This window comes from Bufo bufo, chromosome 1, assembly GCF_905171765.1.
Source record: "Bufo bufo chromosome 1, aBufBuf1.1, whole genome shotgun sequence".
Classification (NCBI taxonomy): Eukaryota; Metazoa; Chordata; class Amphibia; order Anura; family Bufonidae; genus Bufo; species Bufo bufo.
The window spans coordinates 806,386,776-806,404,966 of NC_053389.1; the positions used below are offsets into that span (position 1 = coordinate 806,386,776).

At 50.3% G+C, this 18,191-nt stretch overlaps 1 protein-coding gene across 1 annotated transcript in view; it reads left to right on the plus strand.

Annotated features, from left to right (window-relative positions):
• STAG3 (stromal antigen 3) overlaps positions 1–18,191 on the plus strand; it is a 263,346-nt gene that overhangs the window by 107,143 nt on the left and 138,012 nt on the right. The window contains exons 7-8 of the mRNA XM_040415168.1: positions 1,207–1,411; positions 11,303–11,454. Of these exons, the coding sequence (XP_040271102.1) occupies positions 1,207–1,411; positions 11,303–11,454 (357 nt within the window). The remainder of the gene's footprint in view (positions 1–1,206; positions 1,412–11,302; positions 11,455–18,191) is intronic.

Consider the following 18,191-nt stretch of genomic DNA (forward strand, 5'->3'; position numbering starts at 1 on the left):
TTGCATCTATGACGTGACACTTCGGTTAGGTGCATAAATCACAGTTAGGTTCGCAATTGCGGACAAGAAAAGGCATTTTCTATTATAGTGCCGGTGGAACGCACATTGCCTGTGTCCGTGTTTTGCGGATCCGCAATTTGCGGACCGCAAAACACCTACGGATGTGTGAATGGACCCTAAGGCCTCATTCACTTGATAGTGAAAAACAACGGTCACACAGCTGTTTTTCAAACTAATTAAAGTCTACAGGCTATTCACATGACTGTTTTTTTTGTATTTTATTTTTTATATATATATATATATATATATATATATAAAAATAGAGGGCGTCAAAAAATAGGACATGTCCCATTTTTGGCTTTTTTTCACGGCCAGACGGATCTCATTGAAATCAATGGGCCTGTTTTTAACGCCTTATAGACAAGAGAGCAGCGTTAAAAATGGCTACAAGGGTCTTTCAGGGGTTAATAAAAAATAAAAGTCTTCCATTTGAATCCGTTGGAGAGTAACACTTCGAACCCTGGCTCTTCACTGGATGCAGCAGGACCTGCGCTTCTAGTGTGATGATGTCACATGACCTCACTGGGAGCACAGGTCCTGCAGCATCCTGTAAGGGTGCGAGTGTCCCCCTGCGTTCAAGTGGATGAGATAAGTTTTGTTTTCTGTACAATTATGGGTTGGGGGCTAATGGTGGCCATTATCTATACTGGGGAGGACAAAGGAGGCCATTATCTATACTGGGGAGGACAAAGGAGGCCATTATCTATACTGGGGAGGACAAAGGAGGCCATTATCTATACTGGGGGGCATCTATACTGAGAGCATTGTAGGGAATAGATTTTACTTTTTGGGGACGAGAAAGTGATTTAAATTTTTATACTATATATTTCACGGTCACAGCATGCCCAGTTACAGAAGAAAATCGGGCTGATAGTGTGACATTTCTTACAGTCAGAAGCGGCACGGTGTGCTATTTCACTATGGACCGTGTGACAAAGCTCAGGGATATCACTGATAATAGTTGATGCAGCATTTGTAGTTGTAAAAACCCTTAATCCAGCTGTTCCTCAATGATGGGGTCAGTGGTGGTTGTAATGATCAGGACTGCGCAGTGACGCCTCATGAAGCACTTTTTATACAGAGATGGGGAAATAGATGCATGCATGTTAATAAAACTATACGTAAGAATAATGTTTATTTCCCCAGGACTCTGCAGATTATCCTCTATCACTTGGTACCAAGCCTTGGAAGAAATTCCGGGTGAATTTTGGAGAATTTCTGGGAACATTGGTGAGCTGCTGTCAGTACAGCATCATCTATGATGGGATTCTCATGGACACCCTTATCTCCCTTCTCACTGGACTCTCAGACTCTCAAGTGCGAGCCTTCCGACATACCAGCACATTTGCAGGTGATCATATGGTTGTATTTGAAACTTGTTTCCTAAAACAAGGACAGAATTCTCTTACCTCTAAGGGTCTGGCTCTGTTTCCAGCTTTGGCAAAAACCACGCAGTTGCAGCAGGTGATTTGTTGATTCTGACACATTTTTTGTGGTTCCTCATGCACTAATGTAACCTTATAAGTAGTGTTGAGCGAACTTGTGTTTAAAGTTCGGCGTCTAAAGTTCGGGTTATCGAAGAATCGCGTTATGGATTCTAAATTCCGTTATTATCTGTGGTAGCGGAATCCATAACGCGATTCTTTGATAACCCGAACTTTAGACGCCGAACTTAAAACACAAGTTCGCTCAACACTACTTATAAGCCCCTGTAAAACATGCGGCCCATACCATTCTTGGAGCCACAAGCAACATCTTTTATCAGGGTCTTCCTAGGGATACACAGCAACTTTAGCTGCACCAGATTAAAGGGGTTGTCCATCTAGACTTTTATGGCGTATCCACTGGATATGACATAAATGTCTGCAGGTCCAGCCTCAGGTGCCTGTCCCATCAGGAATGCAGAGGATGCTGCGCATGTTCATCTCTCTCCATTCACTGCTATAGTGTTTCTGAAAGTTGCAGAGTAACTGCCTTCCATACAGGTTAATAGAGAGCCGTGCATGTGCAGCGCCCTCTAACTTCCCAGTGGTGCTTGATGGAACCCTGTTACATAGATGGGGACCCACACATATCATATGTGATATATGTGTGTGTGTGTGTGTGTGTAATATATATATATATATATATATATATATATATATATATATATATATATACACACACATACACTCACCTAAAGAATTATTAGGAACACCTGTTCTATTTCTCATTAATGCAATTTTCTCGCCCAATTCCTTGGGGGACACAGGAAACCTTGGGTATAGCTCATCTCCATAGGAGGCGTGACACTAAGTGAAAGACTGTTAAGCCCCTCCTCCAGCAGCTATACCCTCAGCCTGGAGAGAGAGACTTCCAGTTTTTTGCTTAGTGTCAAGGAGGCAAGACACTCTCTGCACTGCAGAGCTGTCTTTGCTAAAGATTTTATTTTTTATTTTATTTTTCAATTTCTTTGCTTTTTTTTTTTTTAACAGGGACAACAGAGTCGCAAAGACCTCTCTGTTTTCCCGGGGTTGAGCTGCGCCAGTGCCGGTTATCCGCACTGCTGCCTCCCCCACAGAAGAAAAGGAGGACCAGGGCAGCCCAGCTCCCCTGCATCCCGCCAGCACAAGGGTCGCCCACCTGCAAGCCCCTCTCCAGCTTCCTGCCACTTCGGTGCCAGTGGCTGAAGGGGCGTCCCTGCTGGATGGACAGAGGGTGAAAACGTCGAATGGTGAGGTGGCTGTGCAGCCGTTCCTACCCCCCCCCCCCCCCCCCCCCCCCGTTAGGGCCTGTTCCTGCTGTCCCCTCTGCCTGACCTTCATGTCGATTACAATTTACAGCTCTCTTAGCTGTGAGTCCTGCGGCTCCTTTGTGTATGGGGCAAAGCGGAGCAATGCTCGAGGGGGAGGGTCACAGCGCAGTTTACCTCAGGTGCGGCGGCCGTGGGCCGCCTTTCGTTATCAGCTGCTGGATAGCAGGCGCACGTGTACTGCGGCTGTGTTCAACTGCCGGCTGACATTCTGACAAGCGCACGCTCTTGTCCGGCCACCGGTGTGCGTTCGCCTCCGCTTATATGGAGGTGAACGGGGGACATTATTCTGTGGGTTTTTCGGCGGCATATAATATTTGAATCACGCGCGCGAAAAGTTTAATTGGTGGGCGGAGCTTCGTTCCGTTTCCACTGTACATGTCAGGCTTCAGTCAAGGGGCGGACGTCTTTCTTCCCGCTCCTCACTAGCCCCGCCTCCTCTTCGTGCCTGCCTGCTCTCAGGACGGATTACCTCAGGGCTCTGAGGACCGCTGCTGTTGCCGCTGCTGTGCCGTCTGCTCCCACTGTGACCTGGTAGGACTGTTGACCCTTCTAGCACTGCAGCCCTCTGGCCTGGACGTTTTGTATATTACTTCCAGCCAACATGTCTGACCCCTCAGTGCCTGCTGGTCCTTGGTATCATACCTGCACCGCATGTAAGGCACCCCTTCCTCAAGGGCAGCCTGACCCGCATTGCTCGGCTTGCAAAGCCCCATTACAGGGTCCGCCATCTGCTGTGTCACCCCCTGGCCTCTTGGATCCCCCTGACTGGGCTAGATCCCTTTCCCAGGCTGTGGTCAGTCTCACTAATGTTGTGGGCCGCCTTGCAGATGCATTGCCCTTACCGCAGCCGGATAATTCCCCTGCTGGGCCCTCCGGGTCCGCTACCTTAGCTGACCCGTCTGAGTCTCTCTCTCCAGGCGACACCTCCAGAGCCCGTCAACCCCAGAAGCGGTCCAGGGCGGAGCACCTATCATCCTCGGATGCTTCGGTATCACCCCCAAGGGTGCGCCCTCAGTCGGGTCCTTCCTCATTACAGGATATGCCCTCTGAAGGGGAACTAGCCGATTCTGATTGGGATATGGACTCGGCCTTGCCTTCAAAGCTGGCTTCTGCCGTGGGCCATCTTATTAACAATATCCGTGATACCTTTAAGATTCACGATGACCCTCCTAATTCTGAAAAGACCAGTGTTTCCTTTTTTCGCCAAAAACAGGCGTCTGCGGTTTTTCCCCTCCACGCTGACTTCTCGTCGGTGGTTTCTAAGGCCTGGGCCCGGCCTGATGCCCGTTTTACCCCGCCTAAGAAGTTGGATATCTGTTATCCATTCCCGGCGGATTGCATTACAAACTGGGCGTCACCACCTAAAGTCGACCCCCCTGTGGCCCGTTTGTCCAAAAGCACGGCTATTCCCGTTGCAGATGGTTCCTCCTTACAATCCACTGAAGATCGCCGGATAGAGGCCATTACAAAGGGTATCTTTGCAGCCTCCGGTTCCGCCCTCAGGCCGGTCTTTGCCTCCGCTTGGGCTGGAAAAGCGGTTTCAGAATGGGCGTCTCAGCTGGATCAGGAGCTTGAATCCGACGTCCCTATTCAGGACCTCCGGGCTCTGGCCCAACTTATCGTTCAAGCCGGGAAATTTGTCTGTGAGGCATCCCTGGATGCGGGGGCTCTCATAGCCCGTTCATCTGCCCTGGCCGTTTCGGCTAGAAGGGAGCTTTGGTTAAAGGTTTGGACGGCGGACGCCACGTCAAAGCGGTCTCTTACTGGCCTTCCCTTCACTGGTTCTCGATTGTTCGGGACCCGCTTGGATGAAATCATCTCTGAAGCCACGGGAGGGAAGAGTACACATCTTCCCCAATCCAGGACTAGGAGCACCACTCGAGGCCGTCCCACCTTTTCTCGCTTCAGGTCTTCCCGCAGGGCTCCCACACCTCGCACCACTTCAGGTCCATCCTCTAACCCTGTCCAAGACAGACGTAAGAAACCTTTTTTTCGGACCCAGCCCTCCTGGCGCAAGTCACAGCCTGCTCGCCCTCCCGCGACCAAGCAGAACCCTACCTGAAGGTGCGCCCCCACCCACCCGGGTGGGGGGACGTCTCCTCCTGTTCAGGGACTTCTGGCAGGCGCACGTCTCCGACGCCTGGGCTCTCGAGGTGGTGTCTTCCGGGTACAAACTCGAGTTTGCGTCCCTCCCCCCAGTTCGGTTCTTTCGCTCCCGGGTTCCTCGGGATCCCCAAGGGGCGGCCGATTTCTTTACTGCTACTCGTACCCTTCTGGACAAAGGGGTCATCGCTCCGGTTCCTATGGAGGAAAGATTCAAAGGGTTCTATTCGAACCTTTTTGTGGTCCCCAAAAAAGAAGGCTCGGTTCGTCCCATTCTGGATCTAAAACGGTTAAACCGTTTCCTTCGTCTTCAGCGGTTCCGGATGGAGTCTCTCAGGTCGGTGGTGGCCTCTCTGGAAAAAGGGGAGTTCCTGGCCTCTATCGACATCCAGGACGCCTACCTTCATATTCCAATCGCTCGGTGTCATCAGTGCTTTCTGCGCTTTGCAGTGGGGTCCGACCACTACCAGTTCGTTGCCCTCCCCTTCGGGCTGGCGACGGCCCCTCGCGTTTTCACAAAGGTCCTAGCCCCTGTCCTCGCCTTACTTCGTTCCAGGGGAGTTTTTCTTCTTCCATATTTGGACGATCTCCTTATCAAGGCACCCTCTCTGTCACTGACATCTGCCAGTGTGGACCTCTCGCTAAAAACCTTACGCCGGTTCGGTTGGATTATCAATCTTCCCAAATCCGCTCTTGTTCCATCCAGGCAACTGATCTTTCTGGGGATGCTGCTGGATACAGATGCAGCGGAGGTTCGGCTTCCGTCAGAGAAGCGCCAGCTCCTTCATCGGTCGGTTCGGAGCCTTCTGAACCACCGCCGTCCTTCCTTCCGGTTCAGCATGCGGGTCTTGGGACAGATGGTGTCCTGTTTCGAAGCAATCCCCTACGCGCAGTATCACTCCCGCACCTTTCAGACTGCCATTCTGTCCGCATGGGACAAGTCCCAGGAAAGTCTGGATCAGCACTTTCCCCTTCCCCCCCCAGGTTCGCTCCTCTCTACTCTGGTGGTTACGGACCCCTCTCCAAGGGAAGTCCTTCCTACCGATAACTTGGTTGGTGATTACCACCGATGCCAGTCTGCGGGGTTGGGGGGGGGGGGTGTTTCCTCCTCGGTCCGTACAAGGCACTTGGTCTCCATCGGAGTCCAAACTGCCGATCAACGTTCTGGAGCTGAGGGCGGTTCTCCTCTCACTCCGGCATTGGACTTCGCTGCTTCAGGGTCACCCTGTTCGTGTCCAATCGGACAATGCCACGGCTGTGGCATACATAAATCATCAAGGGGGCACTCGCAGCGCGGCGGCAATGAGGGAGGTGTCTCTAATCCTTCGCTGGGCGGAAGTTCATGTTCCAGCCATTTCGGCCATTTACATCCCGGGGGTGGACAATTGGGCGGCGGATTTCCTCAGCCGGACGACGATCGACCCGGGCGAGTGGTCTCTGCACCCCGACGTCTTCGAGTCTCTTTGCCTCTGTTGGGGTCGTCCGGACGTGGATCTCATGGCCTCCAGATTCAACCACAAGCTCCCCACCTTCATGGCCAGAACCAAGGATCCGGACGCTTACGGCGCGGACGCGCTCGTCCTTCCCTGGACGGAGTTCTCTCTCCTCTACGTTTTTCCGCCCCTGCCTCTTCTTCCACGAGTCCTTCGGAAGATCACGGCGGAGGGCACGCCTGCGATCCTAATAGCCCCGGATTGGCCTCGTCGTCCTTGGTACGCCGACCTTATGTTGCTCCTGGCAGACGCCCCCTTGCCTCTGCCTCTAAGAGAAGACCTCCTCTCTCAAGGGCCGATCTTCCACCAGCATTTAGGGTCGCTACGTTTAGCGGCGTGGCTATTGAAACCGCGGTCCTAACGCGGCGGGGGTTTTCTGCTGACGTGGTCCGTACCATGATTCGTGCGCGTAAACCGGCATCGTCCAGGATTTATTACCGAACCTGGCGGGCCTATTTGAATTTCTGCGAGACCTTAGATGTTCATCCCCTTCGGTTTTCTCTCCCCACGATTTTATCCTTCTTGCAGTCTGGTCTGGACTTGGGTTTGGGTCTCAGTACCCTAAAGGGTCAGATCTCAGCGCTTTCGATCCTTTTTCAGCGACCTCTGGCTCCGCTCGGTCCAGTTAAGACTTTTCTTCAGGGGGTTGCTCACTATGCTCCCCCGTATCGCGCTCCCGTTCCATCTTGGGATCTTAATTTTGTGCTGACGGCTCTCCAAGCTTCTCCTTTCGAGCCTCTGCGCAGGGTTTCCCTTCGCTTGTTGTCTTGCAAAGTTTTTTTCCTCGTTGCCATCACGTCTCTTCGGCGTGTGTCTGAATTGGCGGCACTTTCTTGCGTAGAACCCCTCTTGGTTTTTCACCAGGACAAGGTGGTTCTCCGCCCGGTTCCGGATTTCCTTCCGAAGGTGGTGTCCGCTTTTCACCTGAATGAAGATATTGTCCTTCCTTCTCTGTGCCCGTCCCCGTCTCATCCTCGGGAACGGGATCTTCACCGTCTGGATGTTGTTAGGGCTCTGAGGATCTACTTGGATGTAACTAGACCCTTTCGGCGCTCGGATTCTCTATTTGTGGTTCCGGAGGGTCCGCGCAGGGGGCTGGCGGCATCTAAAGTGGTTATTGCCCGCTTCATCAAGATGGCTATTGCTGAGGCTTACCGTGCTAAGGGCAGGGAACCGCCCTTTGGTGTTACCGCTCATTCTACCAGAGCGGTCGGGGCTTCCTGGGCTCAGCGAAATCGAGCTTCGGCTGAACAATTGTGTAAGGCGGCCACCTGGTCTTCTTTGCACACTTTTACCAAGTTCTACAAGGTGAACACTTATGCATCGGCGGATGCTGCTTTGGGCCGCCTGGTCTTGCAGGCGGCGGTGCCTTAATGCCTATGGTGCTTTAATTCTTCTTGGGTTGTGGTCCCTCCCTATTTGTGGACTGCTTTTGAACGTCCCAAGGTTTCCTGTGTCCCCCAAGGAATTGGGCGAGAAAACGAGATTTTTGTATAACTTACCAGTAAAATCTCTTTCTCGCTCTTCCTTGGGGGACACAGCACCCACCCATTGTTTTGGTTGCCCTGACGGGAGTTTTGACTTGTTGGTGTTAATTTGGTTGATCCTTGCCTTTGTTTTAACTACTTGGGCACATAACTGGTAGTCGCTCACTCCAGGCTGAGGGTATAGCTGCTGGAGGAGGGGCTTAACAGTCTTTCACTTAGTGTCACGCCTCCTATGGAGATGAGCTATACCCAAGGTTTCCTGTGTCCCCCAAGGAAGAGCGAGAAAGAGATTTTACTGGTAAGTTATACAAAAATCTCGTTATCTAGTCAACCAATCACATGGCAGTTGCTTCAATGCATTTAGGGGGGTGCTCCTGGTCAAGACAATCTCCTGAACTCCAAACTGAATGTCAGAATGGGAAAGAAAAGTGATTTAAGCAGTTTTGAGCGTGGCATGGTTGTTGGTGCCAGACGGGCCGGTCTGAGTATTTCACAATCTGCTCAGTTACTGGGATTTTCACGCACAACCATTTCTAGGGTTTACAAAGAATGGTGTGAAAAGGGAAAAACATCCAGTATGCGGCAGTCCTGTGGGCAAAAATGCCTTGTGGATGCTAGAGGTCAGAGGAGAATGGGCCGACTGATTCAAGCTGATAGAAGAGCAACGTTGACTGAAATAACCCCTCGTTACAACCGAGGTATGCAGCAAAGCATTTGTGAAGCCACAACACGCACAACCTTGAGGGGGATGGGCTACAACAGCAGAAGACCCCACCGGGTACCACTCATCTCCACTACAAATAGGAAAAAGAGGCTACAATTTGCACGAGCTCACCAAAATTGGACTGTTGAAGACTGGAAAAATGTTGCCTGGTCTGATGAGTCTCGATTTCTGTTGAGACATTCAAATGGTAGAGTCCGAATTTGGCGTAAACAGAATGAGAACATGTATCCATCCTCTGATGGCTACTTCCAGCAGGATAATGCACCATGTCACAAAGCTCCAATCATTTCAAATTGGTTTCTTGAACATGACAATGAGTTCACTGTACTAAAATGGCCCCCACAGTCACCAGATCTCAACCCAATAGAGCATCTTTGGGATGTGGTGGAACGGGAGCTTCGTGCCCTGGATGTGCATCCCTAAAATCTCCATCAACTGCAAGATGCTATCTTATCAATATGGGCCAACATTTCTAAAGAATGCTATCAGCACCTTGTTGAATCAATGCCACGTAGAATTAAGGCAGTTCTGAAGGCAAAAGGGGGTCCAACACCATATTAGTATGGTGTTCCTAATAATTCTTTAGGTGAGTGTATATATCTATATTGCGATTTTTATGTTGCGTGAATGCTAGTTGCTGTGTAGACCTAGCTTTTAAGCGAACTGTAATAAGCTAATGAAAGAAATTTGTATTTTTATATCATAATTAATTCAGCAAATAGATGATGGAAATATCCACTGCTTCCCTCGCCATGTGAAAAATAATTGAACAGGCTGAATGTGTCTTATCTGATTCATTTTCTTCTTATATATAAGTGGCACCATTGACTGCGCCTGTCTGTCTTCCCTATCCTTCAGAGCGAACATGCTCCAAGGAAATTGACCTTTTTAATCGTTCGCTGAAGGATGGTCTGACAGCGGTGGTAGATTCTATGACCGGCTTCAGGTAGCATGCTGAGGATGTGAGAAGAGGCTGTACAACAGCAAGGAACCATGAGCCATAAATCTGCTTCACTTCTATCTACCATCTGTTCCTCTGGACATGTCTCCCAGGATTTCACTGATCTCTGCTGCTTCTGCCGCCACCTTCCTCTGACTTTGAAACACCAAGGCTGCTAACAGATGCCTTTGTTTGCATTTGATCCTTTTATATCTTGATTACTACAATGATTACGGAAGAAATGTGACTCATTCAGACCAAATAGGGGAGCAATTGTTCAGCATCCATCACATACGTTCTGTAACACACACAGCCAGAACCTGGCATCAGTGCAGAAGAGAAGTGGGCGGTGTGGATGTGAAGTGCAGATGTTTGGGTCATCTGGCTGCCGTCCATGCTGCAGAAAACGATCTCCTGTGTGCTCTCAGCCCATGTGATAGTACTGCGCAGATAGGGAACTGAGGGGATAGGAAATGGGCAGATAGTGGCCTACGGGTTAGTACTGTTGCTGTGCATCACTGTGGTCCTGGCATTGAATCTAATAAGGGGAAAATCTGCATGAAGTCTGTATGTTCTCCTTGTGCTGGTGCGGATTTCCTCACATTTCAACCCCCCCCCCCCCCCCCCCCCCCCCATCCCAACCATGCTGTTAGGTTAATTCATATTAAATTTTGCGCAAGTGTGGGAATGACATTACTATGGACAGGGACCAATGAATATGTTAGCAATCTGTGTACAGTGCTGTGGAATATGTTCGTGTTATATAAGCATCATAAATAAAACTGCAACTATTCTGCTGTGTACAAAGCGTTAATCTCTTACGGTATATATTGGATTACGAAGTCAGACAAAGCAAATTGTAAAAAACAAATAAAGATACTGATAATGCAGTGCATATACATTTGGATCCTGGTTTTCAGAGGTTGAACAAAAACTTGCAGAACATCTTTGAAGACAAACACAGGAGTTACTAGACCCTGTGAACAATAAAAAGTGTGACGGCGTTGTGCGCTTTGTGTGGGTCCAGAGGATCCCCTTACGCTTTCATCAGCTGAAGGACTATGAGTCTGCCGCTATCTAAGGCTACTTTCACACTCTCTTTTTGTGCGGATCCGTCATGGACGGATCCGTTCAGATAATGCAACCGTCTGCATCAGTTCAGAACGGATCCGTTTGTATTATCTTTAACATAGCCAAGACGGATCAGTCTTGAACACCATTGAAAGTCAATGAAGGATAGATCCGTTTTCTATTGTGCCAGATTGTGTCAGTGAAAACTGATCCGTCCCCATTGACTTACATTGTGTGCCAGGACGGATCAGTTTGGCTCAGTTTCATCAGACGGACACCAAAACGCTGCAAGCAGCGTTTTGGTGTCCGTCTCCAAAGTGGAATGGAGACTGAACTGATGCGTTCTGAGCGGATCCTTTTCCCTTCAGAATGCATTAGGGCAAAAACTGATCCGTTTTGGACCGCTAGTGAGAGCCCTGGACGGATCTCAGAAATGGAAACCAAAACGCCAGTGTGAAAGGGAGCGAACACTGACTGAGGAATATTACTGGAGGTAGAAAGAGGGATGATAATTGTCATAGAACACATTTATTTAAAGAATGTTCTCGATTTCTACCTCTCCTTCTGTTCTTGCACTTGATTTGTACTTTTACTTGATCTTAAACATCCCTAATATTTTCTATTCTTTAGCCATGAAACTGATGACAGCATTAGTGAAAGTAGCCAGGGACCTAAAACATCACTTTGACACAAGCCAGCGTCAGTTTAATGTGGAGCGGGCAAAAAGTCCAGAGAAAAGATCAGCGGAGAGGTTGGAGACGCTTGTCGGAAAGATGACAGAGGTGATTATGATGGGCGTGGACTCACCTGGTACTAACAGTTTATTTACAGAGATTGGTCACGGTGATCAAGTCTATTAAACCAGGTACTACATGATCATGAAGACTTACACAGACCCTTTCTCTCTGCAATCGCTGTTACTGTTTCAGAGAAATTCTTATTTTTAATTATCTGCAAATGAGGTGCTTGTAACATCACTGCTTCACTCAGTGAGATTGACAGGGGCAGACATCCTCACTGCTCTGATGCTGGGTCCTGAAATCTTGCGCATATACTGGCAGCTGTATTATCAGCGCCCGTGCTATGAAGATCTCAGAATGGGGATGACTGCTCTGAGATCTTCACTGCTCCAATGCATGTGTAAGATTTCAGGACTGGAGATTGGGGGAGTAGAGGAGGTGAAGTGGTGCTCTGAGCACCTCATTTGCATGTAACAAAAAAAAGGAGTTTCCCTACAACCGTAATACCAATTGCAGAGAGAGAAAGAGAAGGCAAATTTTTGTCATAATCAACCCTACCAGGCAGTATGCTAGGTTAAAGGTTTGATCATGGTGACAGCTCTTTAAAATTAAAAGGATTTTCCAAGACGTTAACACTGATGACCTTCAGGATAGGTCATGAGTATCTGTTAGGTGGGGGTTCGATACCCGGCACCCCACGCCAAAAAGCTGTTCGAGAAGGCAGCAGCGCTTGCAGTAATGCTGCTGCCTTCTCTCAGTGATGGCCTCTGTCACAGGGCCTATGTGCAGATCAGCCCTATTCAAGTGAGAATGGCTGAGCTGCGATACCAAGCACAGCCGCTATACAATGTACGTTGCTGTGCTTGGTGAGCACGGAGAAGCCGGTTGTGCTCACAGGAGCAGCAGTGCCTTCTCAAACTGCTGATCAGTGGGCGTCCTGGGTGTTGAACCCCCATCAATACTATACTGATCAGAAAACCCCTGTAATTGCTTGCTTACGTCATTGAGGGACGCAGATTGTTGTATATCTGCTGCTACAAGGACGCAACCCTAAGCAGAAAAAAGTGTAGCTCCTTCTACCAGTTATTAACCTGCAGGCACTAAACTAATCAATTTTGTCTTAATGTCTGTAGGAGACAGACCTCCCTTATGCATTCTCTGCTTTTATCATTTTAATTATTTTTATTTATTATTTTATTTTAGTTTGTTTTTCCCCTTTTGGCAGGAAACAGGGCTATGGATGTCCACATCTAGTTTTTGTCCCACGTTTAACATATACGTTTGGGAAGCGGGGGGAGAGGATGCAAAAGCGTAGTACACTGAGGGTAATTTATTATACTGAAATACGCTCAGATGGTGGCACAATGACTTCTCCCTGTTCAAGCCAGGTCTAAAATTGGGGGCGGAGAAGGTGATGGTCTAAATGTAAGACAGCTAGGAAGCTGCACGTGTCCATTCCGTGTTTTTTTTTTTGCGGATCCTATGCGGAACCATTCATTTCAATGGGTCTGCGGGAAAAAAAATGGAAGTTTACTTCATGTGCATTCAGTTTCCTGAAAAAAATGTCCTATTATAGTCCGCATTATGGACAAGGATAGGACTGTTATATTAGGGGCCAGCTGTTCTGTTCCGCAAAATATGGAATGCACACGGACGTCATCCGAATTGCATTCTGAACCGTTTTTGCGGACCACAAAATACATACGGTCGTGAGGCCTAAGACGACTGCTGGATGTGCCGAAGTTATGTAGAGAGCCGGCGCCTCTTCATAACTTCAGAGGATCCACCCGCCAGCCATGGGGCTTTGTTTTATGGCTTGTATTTAATTTACCTTTTTATTTATTGAAAATTACAATAAAAATATAATTATATATTTTATTTAAAAAATTAAACTAATTGCTGGTCTTAATAAATGACCCCCTATGTACATTCATCCTGCAGAGTACAGCAAAAAATGCATATGTAGATGTGTACAATTTTTTTTTTTTTTTTTTTGTGGAGACAAAGGCTTCCATCTGAGGCATCCATTTAATGTATATGTCATGTGTATACGTTAAACGTAGGAGTAAAACGTGATGTGAATTAGCTGCACTTCCCGGTTGTCCCCAGCACGGAGGCGGATGATGTCAGCCTTCCTCATAGTTCCACCCTCCTCCAAGAAGACATAGTTGAACAGAACAGCCCAACTTCCCTGTTGCCCGCCAGCCATGGGGGGGTCACCCATTGATTTTGTCTGCTTTCACACATTAGCTTACTATCACAGCTGCATGCCCGCCTCTAAAGGGGTGACCCTGCTGGTCCCAGAGGAAGCTATAGAGAAGAGGATAATGATGGGAGGAGTACTTTGGGATTAGGTAAATATTCTCACCTATTTGACCACAAACACCCCTGCTCCTTTCCCGGTGGGTAATTAGGGAAGTATTATCGCATTCCCATACGGTGCATTTACACCAACAGATTATCTGACAGATTTTCTGACCAGTCATTGGTCAGATGGCTGTTTACACACGCAGATGTTTTGTTATACACACCAACAATTGGTCTGATTGGACAGAAATTAGTCAGATAGTCTGTTGAGGTAAAAGCACACTTACTCCCAGGGCCCTCACCTAGTAGCAAGGAGGCTTTTTTTTTACCCCCTCTCCTTCCTGGCCAGAGTAACTAATTGAGGCCACAGCTTTAGTGACCTTCCAGGCCCCATTTCTTAGGCCCCATCCGCCGCTTATCCTCTTTGCAGTTCCATATTGCTAGTAATCCTTCCTGCAGGGACATTACCCATACATTCAGTACCACACTTGCCCTCTTCTTGGATGATTTTTAACATCTTGTATCAATCAGCCAATCTGGACCATCCAATTTTTCTACACTGATATGGTCTCGCTCTCGGGAGCTCTCTTCTACCATTCCCCAGGACCATTCATTCCTAGTGCCTTCCTCTCTAGACCACTTCAGATGGACCTCCTGTCCAGTCTACCCTGACAAGGCCTCCTGCAGTCTACCAGTGCCATAGTTAACTACATCCTCTCTTTGGAGCTGTGGATTATAGTTCTATTTTTAGCCCAAATCTCTGTGAGCTGTACTTTGTAGCAGTTGCTTTCAGCAGACGACTCTGGACCCAGGTGACAGTGGAGACTTCGTTGTTTTCAGTGATATGTTCATCTTGGGCTCCATTCACACGTCCGTGGTGTGTTGCGGACCCGCAACACACCCGCCCGGCACCCCTATAGAAATGCCTATTATTGTCCGCAAGCTGCGGACAAGAATAGGACATGTTCTATCTTTTGCGGAGCTGTGGACCCGAAGATCGGGGCCGTGCTCCGCAAATACGGATGCTGACAGCACAATGTGCTGTCCGCATCCATTCCGTCCCCATAGAAAATGAATGGGTCCGCACCCGTTCCACAAAATTGCGGAACGGATGCGGACCCATTTGCGGACGTGTGAATGAAGCCTTAATCTACGTTCTTGCTCTTCTGCCTCTTTCCTTAGGATTTGTAGGCAGTCTGTGACAGAGGGTATCTCTTGCTGGGTAATGCCTGAAGACATCTGACTTCTTGGAAAGGTCTCCCTTCTCTATTTCTATATATTCCTTGCAAATTTCTGTTTATTGATTTTAAGGAACAATACATGCATTTTTATGGCAATCCTATAAGTTCCATTAAGAAGAAACAGCTGCCCAGTTTTTCTTCTTCCATTGAGACCATATGTCTGGAGTCGTGTAGGCCAGTAATACACAAACCCTTGGTCTTCCTTCTCTTGGTGTAAAGAGCGATTTTTCTCGCCCATATTCCTTGGGGGACACAGGAAACCATGGGTATAGCTCTGCTCCCTAGGAGGCGTGACACTAAGTGAAAGCTGTAAGCCCCTCCTCCATCAGCTATACCCTTCAGCCTGGAGAAGAGACTGCCAGTTTTTGCTTAGTGTCCAAGGAGGCAAGACACCCCCTGCTTATGCAGGGTTGTTTTCCTATGATTTATTTTATTTTTGCGTTATTTGTTGTTTTTAATTCGATTTTTTTTCTACCTACAGGGACAACAGAGGCGCATTAGACCCCTCTGTTTCTCCCGGGGTTGAGTTGCGCCAGTGCCGGTAATTCCGCACTGCCGCCTCCCCCACAGAAGACAAGGTGGACCAGGGCAGCCTCGCTCCCCTGCGTCCCGCCAGCTCAGGGTCGCCCGCACGCCAAGTCCCTCCCCCGGCTTCCTGCCACTGCGGTGCCAGGAGCTGAAGGGGCGACCCCCGCTGGATGGACTGAGGGCGAAGACAGCGTATGGTGAGAGTGGCTGCTCCAGCCTCCCCTTCCTCCCTCCCACCGCTGCTATATCCCCCATGGCCGCTGCTATATCCCCCATGGCCGCTGCTATATCCCCCATGGCCGCTGCTATATCCCCCATGGCCACTGCTACATCCCTCATGGCCACTGCTACATCGACAGCCCCCCCCCGGGCATATCGGGACCGATACCGGGCAGGGGAGTTTATCTGGGCAAGTCCTTGGCAGGGACGCTGCCTTCAGGGGACGGCTGCAGGCAAAAGCAAGCAGTCTGCCACATCCAGGCGCGGCGGGGGCCGCTTACTTGGCGTGAACGGCGCCATTTCATCTTGGCCGGCACTTCATCACCTTGGGGGTTAAAATCATTTTGCCGCGCGCGCGGCTCTGCTTCTTCTTCAGCGCGGCAGAGGGGGCGCGGAGCTTCCTACATGCGCTTCGCTACTTCCGGTTTCATCGGGCTCCACTTCTCAGTGCTGCGTGGAATCCTCTCTGCCGTGCGATCCTGAAGCCAGTCATCTCCGTGCTGCTGCCTCTCCTCCACAGCCTACTCAGTCTGTTCCCCTTACCGCTGCCGCTTGCATCATCCGGGTCTGGTAGGACTGTTAACCCCCTCCGTGCCCACTTTTCTTTGGGGTCTCCCACTTTAAGTGCAGCATCTTTTTTCACCATGTCAGACCCTTCTGCAGTCGCCAAGCCTTGGTACCATGCCTGTACTGCTTGTAGGGAACCCTTTTCCCGGGGGCAGTCTGATCCGCACTGTACTGCATGCCGGGCTCCACCGCAGCCTCAGTCGCCCGCTGTGTCGCTCCCTGCTTCCTCTGACCCGCCTGACTGGGCTAGATCCCTGTCCCAGGCCGTGGAAAGCCTCTCTCATGTCGTGGGCCGCCTAATAGACAGGCCACCTACCCCGCAGGATGCCTCTCTGACTGTTGCGCCCTCCGGGTCCACTGCTTCTGCCGCTGCAGCGGGTTCACTCTCTCTTAGTGACCCCTCCCGAGCTAGGCACTCTCAGAAGCGTATTAGAGTAGAGCGAGCCTCCTCCTCTGAGGCCTCACTCTCCCCGCCACGCGTGCGCACCCAGACGAGCCTCTCCTCTCCAAAGGATTCGCTCTCTGAAGGTGAATTGGCGGTTTCAGATTTGGAAATGGACTCGGCCCTGCCGTCCAAGCTAGCCTCAGCGATGGGTCAACTCATCTCTGATATTCGTGACACCTTTAAGGTGCAGGATGATCCCCCTAGCTCTGACGCAGCTAGCGTCTCCTTTATCAGACCCAGGCAGGCCTCAAAAGTCTTTCCAATCCACTCTGATTTCTCCTCTGTGGTGTCTAAGGCTTGGGCTCGCCCGGACGCCCGTTTTGTCAACCCCAAGAAGCTGGACATTTGCTATCCTTTTCCAGCCGATGTCGTGGCCACATGGTCTTCCCCACCCAAGGTGGACCCCCCTGTGGCCCGGCTGTCAAAGAACACGGCCATCCCTGTTCCCGACGGGTCCTCTCTTCAGTCAGCGGAGGACCGTCGCATGGAGACCCTTTCCAAGGGCATTTTTGCTGCCTCCGGTTCTGCTCTCAGACCGGTTTTTGCCTCTGCTTGGGCAGGGAAAGCAATCTCTGCTTGGGGTGCGCAGCTGGAACAGGAGTTGGACTCGGACGTCCCCATCCAGGACCTACGTTCCTTGGCCCAACTTATTATTCGGGCCGGGAATTTTGTTTGTGAGGCCTCCCTTGATGCGGGAGCCCTTATTGCACGCTCCTCCGCCCTGGCAGTTTCCGTCAGGAGGGAGCTCTGGCTGAAGGTTTGGAAAGCGGACGCTGCCTCCAAACGTTCCTTGGCGGGGCTACCGTTTGCGGGTTCCCGCCTTTTCGGGGTCCGCCTAGACGAACTTATTTCGGAGGCCACGGGTGGTAAAAGCACCCATCTTCCTCAACCCCAAGCCAGGGGCGCCCCCCGCGGACGCCCTGGTGCGTCTCGTTTTCGGTCCTCCCGCAGGGCCTCTGGGGCTCCCACCACAGCTGCCGCTTCGGCTCCTCCCCAGGACAAGCGCAGGAAGCCGTTTTTTTCGGGCGCAGCCCTCCTGGCGCAAGCCGCAGGCTGCCCGCACACCCGCAGCAAAGCAGTCCTCTGCCTGAAGGTGGGGGGCCGGCTCCTCCTTTTCAGGGACGTCTGGATGGCTCACGTCTCCGACGCCTGGGCCCTCGAAATTGTGTCCTCCGGATACAAAATCGAATTTGCATCCTTCCCTCCAGATCGGTTCTTTCGCTCCCGCCCGCCGCGGGACCCGAAAAGCGCGGCTGCGTTCTCCGCGGCCGTTCAAGCCTTACTGGACAGGGGGGTGATTACCCCCGTTCCTCTAGAGGAAAGGTTCCAAGGGTTCTACTCGAACCTCTTTGTAGTTCCCAAGAAGGGAGGTTCGGTGCGGCCCATTTTGGACCTCAAAAAGCTCAACCGTTTTCTCCTCCTTCGACGGTTTCGGATGTAGTCCCTCCGTTCCGCGGTGGCTTCCCTGGAGC